This window comes from Marmota flaviventris, chromosome 10 (genome assembly GCF_047511675.1).
Source record: "Marmota flaviventris isolate mMarFla1 chromosome 10, mMarFla1.hap1, whole genome shotgun sequence".
NCBI classification, from domain to species: domain Eukaryota; kingdom Metazoa; phylum Chordata; class Mammalia; order Rodentia; family Sciuridae; genus Marmota; species Marmota flaviventris.
The window spans coordinates 57,781,960-57,794,789 of NC_092507.1; the positions used below are offsets into that span (position 1 = coordinate 57,781,960).

The window sequence follows — 12,830 nt, forward strand, 5'->3', positions numbered from 1 at the left end:
AAAATACAGGGACTAAAATAATGCTGTGCAGTGTATAGCAGAGCCATTTTTCGGCTTTGGTGTACTCAACTTTTTCAGTATTTAAAAAAAGTGTTTTGAATAACATAAAAGTCTCTTTATTGTATAAATAATAAAATGTCACCTTATTGTAAAGTGTCTTTTGTTTACTATCAAAGCAGACTTCTTAGCAACAGAGTTGTGACATGAAAAGGGCATGTTTTAAAAGAAACAAAAACAAACACTGTAATCAATATTTGAAAAATGTAATTTTTATTATGAACATGTATTTATCTTTATTAGCAATGATTTTTCATTATGTAAGCATGCCTCAATCATCTAAAAGTTACCTATCTACATATCTATAGATAAACATGCTATTGAATTGGATACTTAATAGAATTATATGGTGTCACAATGACTGATCAACTTAATTCTGATAATTTTGGTGTAAACAAAAATGTTTATATTTAATTTCTATTAAATTGAGTTTATCTATATAAAATTCCCTTTTAGAAAATGACTGTATGACTGTAAATTTAATCTTATCAAGACAAAGTAAATTTTAAAATTAAAGTGCTGAAAATAAAAAGATGCACAAGTCAGACTAAAACATACCCAAGTATATTAAGTATTCAAATACCTGCTGAATAAGTGTTTAAAACAAAGTTCATTTTAAGATTCATTCCTTTTTTCTTCCCTTCTGCCCTTCTTTTTTTTTGTGTGTGTATGTCTGGTACTGTGGCTTGATCCCAGGACCTCACACATGCTAGACAAGCACTGAGCTACATCCTCAGCGCCCTTTATTACATTTTGGAGACAGGGTCTCACTACGTTGCTGAGGCTGGCCTTGAACTGGTGATCCTCTTGTCTCAGACTCCTGCATAGCTGAGATTACAGGCATGTGCTACTATATCACATTAGCTTTAAGATTTCTATATGGTATATGTTGTTTTCTGTTGCTGCTACCAATAGAATTAATAAGGTCTTCATTTTTTCCCCCCTTAAGGGACAAAAGGTGATTAAATGTTTACACTCCCCAGGGGGAAAATATACAGATCCAATCTTTAATTCTCCTAAATCTAAAAGTACTAGATTATCATACGAAAACAATACTAAGGCATCACTTTTAAAAATGCCAAATTTTAAAGTCAAAATCGTGAAAGCAGTTATAATACGCTTTCATTATTTTCTCCAATAATCATGTCTTGTTATTTTTGAGAAATTAGCAAATCTGATAAAATGATTTCATAAAATAGGAGGAAAAGACTTATTCAATCATTAGAAAAGAAACATTCCAACTAGTTTAAAGCCAAAATAAGACAGTAAATGTTAATTTAAAACTTGACCAACCATATCACAAAAGTCCTATCACAGGTAATGAAGTCTTTTTTTTTAACTCACAAAAAAGTATTAAATAAATTTCATTTTGGTTTTACATCTAATAAAAAAGTAGAAATTAAATACTCATATTCAAGTCAACTGGTTATATTGTATGGATTACAAAAAGAAATGAGGAAAAAAGAAACCCAATTCTACAAAAATGCTTTGTTATTATAAAAATATTAAATCATCTTACATAAAAATTCACTTTCAAAGAAAGTGCTTACAAATTTTAAGGGAATGAATGTGGGATAAATGTAGGATAAATCCTGTGGAAAACATTCAGACAAAATGTATGAACACTCCATAAGTGTATGTAGTTAATATCGTTATAAATGTACACAACACTTTAGAAAAAATGTTGAATAGTTATCAATGGAAAATATTTATTGGCAGTGATAATAGCCCAGGCCAATTATACCAATGGCTGGGTGATAACTGAGAAACTAGAAGATCAGTTATAGCAATCACCTTTAGGATGATACTAAAACAAAATGTAATATTCTTCTAAGATTTAACATGATGACTGGGATCATTTAAGTAGGAATCCGGTCCCTCAAATACTCCAATATAGCAGCTGTTCCTTTCATTAATATAGTGGCTCGAGGAACACGGAATGGATTTCCATCTAGTAGTAAAGTTCTAAAAAAAAAGAGAGAGATTGAGAATTTCAACATTTTCTATTATTGAGATGTTTTAATGGAAATAAATTTTTATTTGCAATTCTATAAATAAAATGTGTATTTTTCATATTTGTCCCTTTTCAAAACTGAACATTTAAATAGTTGGAATTACAACTAAAATAATAACCCAAACAATACAAGTTGAACAACTATTATATAAAAGATAATATACATTCCTTGTATATAAAATCAATATTTTTAGGATATGAACATTCATTTTATAGATGAGGAAACACAAATATACAGAGGCAAGAGAGACTTGAGACTGAATTAGAGTTAGACAAGTATTAGAATGAGCAAACTGTCAAGTACCCTTGCCAAGGACTATAATGTAATCAATGTATTAGGTCCTCCTCGCCCTGTAAAATATTAACATATATCTGACCTCTCCCACCCTTGAGCAGGCATACATTTATGTGTGGAAATAAGGCTCAATATAGATTTAAGGGCTTGTTCTTCCGTTTCTTTACATAATTAATGAAATATCCTCAATTAGAAGAGATGTAATTTGTAATATCTTTAGAATTTATGTAAATAAAAGTCAAGACAGTTTATCTAAATTATATCTCCAAATATTTATGTTTTTTTAAAAGATATATTTGAATTTATAGAAAAAGGAGTTGATTATAGTTGAACCTCATTACTCACAGATTTCATATTTGCAAATCTGCCTACTCATTAAAATTTGTTTTTAACCCCCAAATCAATATGTGTGACACTTCCAAGATTATTCATGGAGCAGGAGAAAATTTGAGTCACCAGACTGGTATGACCCCATTAAAGTCATACAAGGTGAAGTTCTGCCTTCTTGTTTCAGCTCTTATACTGTAAACAAATGTCATTTCTGTGGTCCATTTGGTGCCACATTTTTCAAATTTTTGTACTTTTTGTTGGTGATTCCACTGTTAAAAATGGCCCCCAAGTATAGTGCTGAAGTGCTATCTGATTTTCTTTAAGCACAAATGTGCCTTCGGAGAAAACACAATTGTGGAGTAAGCTGTAGTCAGGCATAATGTATAATGCTGTGGGCCATGAATTCAAAGCTAATGAATCAATAATGACATGTCTTTATACACTGAAACACACACAAACTAAGGTTATGTACTGATGGATGTATGAAAATATTATGACCAGACTTTTGCAAAAGTCTTACACTGTATTTCCCCTAGAAACAATAGTTCAATATTCACTAATTCAGTTCATAGTAACTTTATAGAACACGACTACAGCAAATAATGAGAATCAACAATACTCATCTTCTATAACTTACTATTATGAGGTACCAGAGCAGATGCCAGTGCTGCCCCAGTGAAGTGAAATATACCAATTACCATGCAGTTTTTACTAATTAAAATATTTCTAACATATTCTGCTTAACTAATTGGCTTTTTATTAACATCTCAAATTCTTTTTATATACATGTAACCAGTGATATGTTCTAAGTTTGGGAATATCTCTTTTCTAAAGAAAGATAAATCAGAATAGAGAGTAATTCTGCTTGGAGAATATGGATAGTTTTCAAAAGAAATAGATGAGAACTGGCATGGTAGTGCATGCCTGTAATCCCAGCATCTCAGAATTTTGAGGCTGGAGGATCCTGAGTTCAAAGTTAGCCTCTGCAACTTAGCAAGGCTCTAAGTAACTTAGCCAGACCCTGTCTCAAAATAAAATATACAAAGGGTTGGGGATGTGGCAGAGGTTAGGCACCCCAGGTTTAATTTCTGGTACCCTCCCCCCCAAAAAAAACTCCCAAAGAAATAGATGAGAAAAATACTACTAGATACAAATAGCATGTTTATACATATATAAGAAAACATATATATAAAAACAAGAAAAATATTTGATAAATTTCAAAAACAGAATTGGAATTCTGAGTTTTGTTAATTATTATTTTTAACAGGATATTATTTGTTACTTCACTTCCTAAAACATTATCTGAACAACAACAAATCACTTCAACAAATAAATTGAATAAGTGGAAAACTTCAATAGAACAGTGTACCTTAAGTTCACACAATTACCAAGCTCTGGTGGAATTTGCAGGAGGTCATTATTCTGAAGGTCCAATGTGCTAAGATTTTCCATCATCTTCATTTTCAGAGCATCCAAAGATCCAACCTGATTGTTACTAATCAGAATTGTTTCAAGCGTTGAGATATGATAGAGAACTTCAGGTAGCATTTTGAATCTATTAATAAACATGAACAGAACACCTAAATATACTAGAATCAGAGGCCAAAATCCTTAAAATAGATGATCTTAAGTTTTATACCAGGAAATAACATTTCCATTAGTGTATTTTACAATATATTTGGTTGTGTCCTAAATTCAAACTTTCCAGAAAATAAAGAAAATGGACTAACTCCGGAAACCTTGAAAAACATATTAATTGGACAGACTATATTGATTGTATAAAATCAAACAAAACTTCAGAATAAATTCTTCCATGTTTTTCTGTTCATTCAGGGGGAAAAGAAATCTTCCTCAGATTTTCTATTTAATATATTCATGCAGGTATTCGTCCTTAGTTCATATTAACTTATGAGTTGCTGCCAATATATTATGAAAAATTTGAGATTTATATTTTGCTTTGACTGAAGCTTCCACAATGAGTACATTACAGATTCTTTAAAAAGATGACAAATTAGCATAGATACTGACATCCTTATCCATGCCAATCCTGAGAATGCCACAAAAACAGAAAGGCTAATAGTTCTCAGAGTAATTACTCACAATTAACAAAATCATGGAGGTCCCCTTTAGGGATACAGGCAGTCCCATTTTCAGTATGAGGTAAACTGTAACCTGAACTAGCTAAGAAAAGGAAGGGCTAATAGAGAACTTTTTATCTGTGGCTTTTTCATTTCACCATACTGTCCTTCCCTCCTTCCTTCGTTGTTTGGATACAAAGAAGTGATAGTGATGGGGAAACTCAAGACAACTCTGAAGTCCCACTATCACTAAGAGTCAATAACCAAGACTACAATTCAACTGAGAGCTCAAGAGACAGCTCAACAGATACCTGATAGCTCAATCTATAAGTAAAAATTAGGAGAGATCTGAGCTGTGCATATATTTTTAAATAATGACAATAATGGTATACACTATATGTGACAAAACACAAATAGTGAAGGAATAAAAATTAAAATAAGTATATATTTTAACATTACTATGCATTAGCTTCTTCATCTATACATAAGGAAAAATAATAGTACTAAAATATGTAAATTTGTTCTAAGGATGAAATAAATATATTTGAAAACCTTAGATTATCTGGGTTACAATAAATATTAGCTTTTAGTAGTTTTATTAAATTGCGGTTAGAATCAATTTTTATCATATTAAACAACATGCCACAGGTGCTAACAGCCCCACTTTTGGAGCAAAACCACCCAGACTCAAATCCCAGCTTTATAACTTACTTTTTTGTACACCTTAAGTAAGTTTTTTAACTTTGAATCTTTGCTTTTTTAAATACAAATACTAACAGAATCTACAACATAGGATTTTTGTACAGAGGGTTAATTCATGTATTTAGCACAGCACCAGCAGATAAATTGCTCCTAATAAATATTAGTTATTCCGAATTATCTGCAGAATCATGATAGTATTTGTAGAAAAACAATCTGTTTCACTTAGCTTAAAAAGCTCTTACGGGGCTAGTTATTGTTCAAATGCCCAACCTTGTCTGTCTGTGCTATACCACTAGCTCCTCAATTTATAGAGCAAGGCATATTGAATTTTTTGAAGTTTCTCAAACATACCATGTTTATATATGTTTGGGCCTAGCACATGCTATTTGCTTTAACTAGGATCTTCTCCCCAAGTGCCTAGCAAATGTCTATTTAAGCCTCGGTTTCAATGCTACCTCCTCTACCTTCAGTTAATCTCAGTGGACCTTTTCCTATGCACTATGTTTCCATTATAGCAATTACGATTATTCACCATAAATTATTTATTACAATTATTTATTTGTATATTTGTCTTTCTACTAAGCTACAGGTTTCTACAAATTGTAAAATGGAACAAAAAATCTGCTAGACATCAATTGTGAGAATTCTAAGAAAGCAACATTGCTCTCAATTCTAAATAAAACAAAATGAAATAAAACCTGGATATTGAAATAAAGTAAAAATATGGGTTCTTTTTGTTATTTCATTTTTAAATTGTTTTCTCTAGTAAGAAAGATCAATATATTTTCCATAGAATGGCTGTTAGAATTATCTGTTCTCTTACCTATTAAAGGAAAGATTGATCGTTTGTAGTCTTATCAACAATTTCATTTCTTCAGGCAAAGAACTTAAAAAATTGTTCCTAAATTAGAAATCAAAATAGATTAAAATAAAAATTTTTATGAGTTTAATTTATAATTAAAATTTTGAGCAGAAAACAGTACACATATCAGTTTGTCAGTCCTAATCTGATCTCATTAATGCTGAATTCTGAGAATTCTGAGTCAACTGGGTCAAGCATTTGGTTAGTGTATCCAATCTAAATAACACCAATATGCAACCTAATGATAATGAAAACAACTTTTTAATAATACTCAACAAGATAAACATTGTAAACTAATCTCTTAACTCTATCAAATTGTGTTCAGCAATACTTGTCATGGTCTAGTCATGTTTATAATTCCGCACAAAACAAATATTCTCTCAGTGTTAATATGTATATCTTGTAAACAGACATGACATTTTACTCCAAGAAGAACTGAAACATTACAAGAAAAAATAAAACATGTTAAAGAGATTTTATAGGTTTGGAAACCTGGATCTTTCTACTCGAGGTATTAAGCAAGTTCATTTCTATTCTAAGTATAAAATTTCAATTTGTACAGTGAATATATTGATTTTTAGGTGTTATAATGAAACATGGCAATAAACAGAATCTTATTCATTATTAGAAGGATCTGAGAACAATGCTAGAAGATTAATAAGAAGGCAGAGACAGAATAACTACTAATAGAAAACATTTGTTAGAGAATATTTCCCAACTAGGTGCCTATTAAAACCAAGTAATTTTCTCTAACCTACTTCTTTAGGTTTAATAGTGAAGACTTTATATTCTATAAATGTATAATTATGTTAAAATGAACCCCTAATATTATATATAACTAAAAGAAACTAATACAAAGTCAAGCCAAATGTGTCATAAGAATCTTACTTTCTGTGGTACAACATATGTCCTTTTTTTCTTTATATCTTTCTCCAACTATTATCTATATTAAGTTGTGTTGAATAACCCATCGCTGATTACTATTCTTTTCCTAGACAATGTTATAGTTATTGCTATCAGATATGAAAGTCAAATTTGGTCGCTTAATTAGAAATTCCAGGTACAGATACAGACAGGCCCATTTATACAAACAGAAGATTGAGCCAAAAATAGACAGATAGCAGCAATGGAGAGATGGATTCATTTCCTCAGCTGCATTATTACTGAACTAAAATATGATTTTTATAGTTTTCCTATTATAATTGCAATCCCCATATAGAAGCAGTTCCACATCTAATTGGAACAGAATGTTAGTACATTTACTTGAATTACGTAAGTAAAAATACATCTGTACAAGAACAAAGCCTAAAAAAGATATAACTTGTTATTTGAAAACTGAGCAAAGCAGGAACAGTTAGTCTTTAAATAAATGATGGCACATCTAGGAATAATATAAAGGCATGGAAAAGTCCAAGCAAAAATATATAGTTTACCAAAAAAAAAAGAAAAAAAAATTAGATTCTAAGTAAGTAACTAACTCTTGAGACATCTAATGGTATCCTTAAAGAACTGTCATACTTTTAATCTCCATCACTTCAAGTTGGACACACTTAAACGTCCTATTACTTCCATAAAGCCTAAAGCAGTTTCTTTTTGTTGTCAGGTGTTTTCTTTTTCTTTTCTTTTTTTTTATGGCCTTGTGTATTTAACAAACTATTGTGAAACCAAGTAGTTTCCTTAAAGAGAAGCTTTGCAAACTGCTGTGCCAGCACAGGGTTGTGCCAATTTTATGCTATCTACTTGCAGGAAATAAACAATACAAAGGAAATATTTTCCATATTACAAATATTTTGTGTTATTTGTAATTTTGCTTAGGTAGGAATCTAAAGAATGTGCTATTATTTTTAACATTTTAAATAATTTTGTCTTATCACAACTTATAAAGTGCTTACGAATGCTAACTGATTAAAATGTTTCTTTAATACTTAATTTTAGATTTCCATTAGAGTATTGTTAATAAAGACCAGTTTCCATACTTACCTATGAAAACATGACATAAAAGGCAAGTTAGGCAAAACTTAGAGACAAGTTATAATTTTGAAAAAGTCAAACAACAATAGCAATAAATACCTTAGATCTAAAAACGTCAATTTCTGAAGCATACATAACTCCAAGGATATAAAGGAAAGCTTATTAAAACTGAGATTGACATCAGAAACCATTTCCTTCAGTTCTATAATCCTGAAACAAAAATAGTTGTTAAAAAATGTTAGCATTGAATTCACTCTTAGAACTTCAAAACAAAGCAGAACATAACAGAAAAAAGTCCTATATTATTTCTAATTATGACTTTCTATGTTTTATTTTTTCACAAAAAATTAGTTATGTAGCTAATAAAAATTTTAAAAATTAGATAGCTATTACTATCCTTTGTCTAAGATTTCTATTTGATCCTAAGTCTATGTTGAAGTTTAATTTTAAAATATACTCACTTCAGCATTTAAAAGAAGTGTGGTACAAATGGGAAAAAGCAGGTCTAGGAAATTTTTATACTTATTCTGTTAATGACCTGAATCCATGAAATAAATTGTTGAACATATATGTTTTATTTTTTGAGGTTCTTGGAGTTAAATTCAAGGTCTCTTACACGCTGAGTGACTTCTCTACTACTGGGCTATTTTCTCAGTCTACCTCAAAATATTTTAAAAATATGATATTAACTTTTTTATAGTATCCATTATCTAAATTGTCATTAATTTAATGACGATTATAAGAAAATGAAATGAATTTGTAGGTTTGGCAAGTGACACCACTAAGCAGCTTAGGTTAAAGACTTAAAGAGGAAATATTAATCATTTCTAAGTAAGTATAAGCAAGCTTAATAGTTTTAATTACACCATGATCGCTAAGAAACAAAAGTTAAACTGTAACAAAACATTTTTAGTCTATCACATTAGCAAAGAAGAAGAATAAATGTGAAATGCTATGCAGATGATGGAATATAAGAGTTTTGATGTATAACTGACAAAACATTTTCAAAAAAGTTATTAGATATACACATTATAAGTCAAATTCTTTGACTTGGTATTTTTTCTGGAAATTTGGCCTAAAGAAAAAATGATTTCTCGCTGTAATTAACCATATGCTATATAAGTAAATTAGATTTTTAAAGGGTTGTTTACAACATAGGTAAACAAATATGTATGTATAATTACAGATGGGAACTGCATGAAATAAAGTATCTTTAAGTCAACAGAACATATCAGTGATAGGACTATAACTGATAGGTCCCTTCATTTGGTCCAAAAATCTTATGAATATAAATTGTTTTTATAGTCAGAAAATATGGTAAAAATGTATGAATTATAAATTAAAAATGTAAGAAAGAGAGGAATTGGTTTAGAAATTCTCTAAAACAAAGTATGTTTTTATTATCTTTCTTCTTTGACTTTCTAAGTTGCTAAAAAAAAGTGGCACAATAACTGTGGGAACACAATAACATGTTTTGCACAAGAACCAGATTTGTGGAATAAAATGAGAAAGTAATAAGTTAATATCTTAAATTTATCTTTATTCCCAATTTACTTGTTTGATCCTAGTCCCCCCAAAACAAACTTATCCTATCTGCAAACAAATCTAAATGTTCAACTATCCTATCAAATATCCTCTCGGGCCTTTAAACAAGGAAAAACCAGAAGATGAGCCAGATCTCCCTTTGCAAGGAATGTTCTTAAAGTTGTCATCCTTGAGGACCTATATTTCTTGAACTATGTATTGTAAACAGAATGAATTTTATGCTTTGACTACCTTTTTAAAAATTTCAAACATGAAAAAATTTGGGGACAGTCAGACAAAAGCCATTCTATTTTCTCAATATATTGTCCTCATCATTTTTTTTCCCTTTTAATATGTAAGTGCTTTCTAGGCCAGGTTAAACATGATATCTGGATTTTGTTCTTTAATTTAATTCTTATAAACAGATATTATTATTATTCCTACTTCATAGGTGAGAAAACTAAGAGCAGCTATGTGACTTGATCGAAACCACACTTAGAAGATCTAGGATACAGAATAAGCAACTGACTCTGTTGCTCAAGTTCCTTATTACTATATTCAGTCTCACAGTTGTATTAATCACTAGATTATTTGTCAAGTTTGTCTGGGTATATAGTTTCCTGCTAGGTAACAAACATTTTAAAAAATTCAACAATATACTAATTTCCTTTCATAACCCAAGATGTACTAAATAGTACAAACTATAAGGCAACTGAGTTCTAATAATTGTAAGTGAAGAACTCTTTCAGAGAAGAAATTATTAACAAGGTTCAATTTTGCTTTTTTTAATCACTAGGAAATTTCAGTGGCTTGGCAATTCATTAAGGTCCAAAATGAAATTTTTATAAATCCACACAAACCTGGCATTCTGTGGTCTCTTAACAATTTTCCTTTAATATTTCATTATATAGGAAAATTAATTTAATATTTTAATAACTTTAATACCTACTTTCCAAGTTTACAATGTAAAGGAAAGAGAAAGTTTTAAGAATCCTCTTACCTCCCTAAAATTATCATAGACGTTTTGCAATTTTCCTCTAATATATGAGTCATGACTTAATAGAAACTGCATCATGAATAGTTCTTACCTTTTTGGAATTTCACATAGTTGATTCTTACTGAAGTTAACAGAAGTGATGATGTTGTTTTTTACTGCATCAAACACTTCATCAGGAATGAAAGGTGCTTGCTTATCACTAAATGAAAAATGATATAAAAATGAAATATTCTTAGCAAGTCAGAAATATATAATTGTTATTCTTCATTTTTAAAGGTTTTCAAATATTTTATAAAAATTTCCAAGGTAAGCTGGGTGTGGCGGCACACACCTATAATCCTAGTGGCTCAGGAGGCTTAGGCAGGAGGACTGCAAGTTCAAAGCCAGCCTCAGCAACAGTGGCATTAAAGCAACTCAATGAGACCCTATCTCTAAATAAAATACAAAAAATAAGGCTGGGGATATGACTCAGTGGTCGAAATCCCCTGAGTTCAATCCCTAGTACCCCCCCACCCCTGGCAAAAAAAAATTTCCAAGGTAGTGATTATGAAGTTTTGTTAAGAATGGCACAAAAATTTACCAGCTCACTGTTCAGAATTGAGACAGTGAACTGTGTTACAACACATTGTGCCACACTTTCTGCACACTTGCATACTAAAATATGAACAAAAACAGAAAAATACTTTCAGAGTCTAGGAAAACTAGAAATCATATAGCAAATGGACATGTTTACCTCTGACTAAGAAATCCATAATTTTAAAAGTTAGTTGTTGCCCCTTTTCTTAAAAAATGTGTAAGAGGGGGTTATCTGCCAACTTTCTTTGGGTATGACAAAATATCACTTTTAAAAGTTCAACATTATACTAAATTAGTTTCAGGTCAATCACCTAGACAAATTTCTCTCTCCTGGTATGTGACTAGGTAGACAGAATACTGGACTGAGACAAACTATTCCTGGTTCTACCATTAATGAGTTTGCAATTTACCTTCCCTGAAGCTTAGTACTTTAAAATCAGAATCTGAAGAGCTAGATATTATTATTATTTTTTTAACCACTATTAATGCTTAACACAATGTCATTCACTTCAAGGAAACTTACATGGAATGACAAATGACTGACTATAAGGACTATAAGGACAAGAGAACGTATTACATGGAACTGAGTAAGAAAGCCATCATAATACAGATAGGAAAAAAGGACAAAATTCCAGTTATTATGCCTCCCACTTCTGCTTTAGTGCTCCATTTTCTGTTGTACAGATATAGCATTTTCATCTTTTTAATTATAAATGCTCGAATCATAGATAAATGATTTATGCCAATCAAAGTTGAAAGAGTCAGACTATTTTTAGAATTTAGTTGAATGCATTTACACTTGCTTGGATATTTTTTAGTTGTCAATGGATCTTTCACTTTATTTATTTATTTACTTATTTGCAGTGCTGAGGATCAAACCCGGGGCCTCACACATGCCAGGCAAGTGCTCTACCATAGAGCCACAACTCCAGCCCCCCATTATTTTATATTTTAAAAAGAATACTTGATTCAAATTAAAGTATTGAGAAAAACAAGTTACAATAAAAAGTTGTAATCCAAGCAACCTAAGACATACCCTTTTTTTCATGCTTTTGTAGTATCTATGCCCTTAAAAAGTAGAAAAGGTTATCCTACATATCCTAAATACTACCTTATAAATCATAAAGTACCCAGCATAGAATTTGGTACTTAATAGATTTCAAGAACATGTACTGAACAGATTACATTATGTGGAAGATATGCTAAGGTACAATGCTATATAAAAGGAATACAAATGTAGATATAGAGGAATACTGCCTATGTTAGTGTGACAAAAGAAACTTGGCTTAGAGCAGTTAATTTCTACATACATCAAAGAGTGGCAAACAAGACATGAGAACAATGTGAACGAAAAACAATGGGAAATGGAGACTGTATCCCGAATACCGAGAACATGCTTTTACTGACATGTTAAGGATAAGTGG

General features: G+C 30.6%; 1 protein-coding gene across 4 annotated transcripts in view; it reads right to left on the minus strand.

Annotated features, from left to right (window-relative positions):
• Window positions 1–247: 247 nt before the first annotated feature.
• The window catches only part of Lrrc40 (leucine rich repeat containing 40), a 70,807-nt gene continuing 58,224 nt past the window's right edge, over window positions 248–12,830 (minus strand). For 2 of the 4 annotated variants that reach the window (XM_027949519.3, XM_071617943.1), the window contains exons 11-15: window positions 10,922–11,029; window positions 8,409–8,519; window positions 6,300–6,377; window positions 4,066–4,251; window positions 248–2,022 (exon numbers count right to left, since the gene is read on the minus strand). In XM_027949519.3, the coding sequence (XP_027805320.1) occupies window positions 1,917–2,022; window positions 4,066–4,251; window positions 6,300–6,377; window positions 8,409–8,519; window positions 10,922–11,029 (589 nt within the window). In that variant the 3' untranslated portion in view covers window positions 248–1,916. The remainder of the gene's footprint in view (window positions 2,023–4,065; window positions 4,252–6,299; window positions 6,378–8,408; window positions 8,520–10,921; window positions 11,030–12,830) is intronic. The other 2 variants (XM_071617942.1, XM_071617941.1) reach the window with 2 other exon arrangements.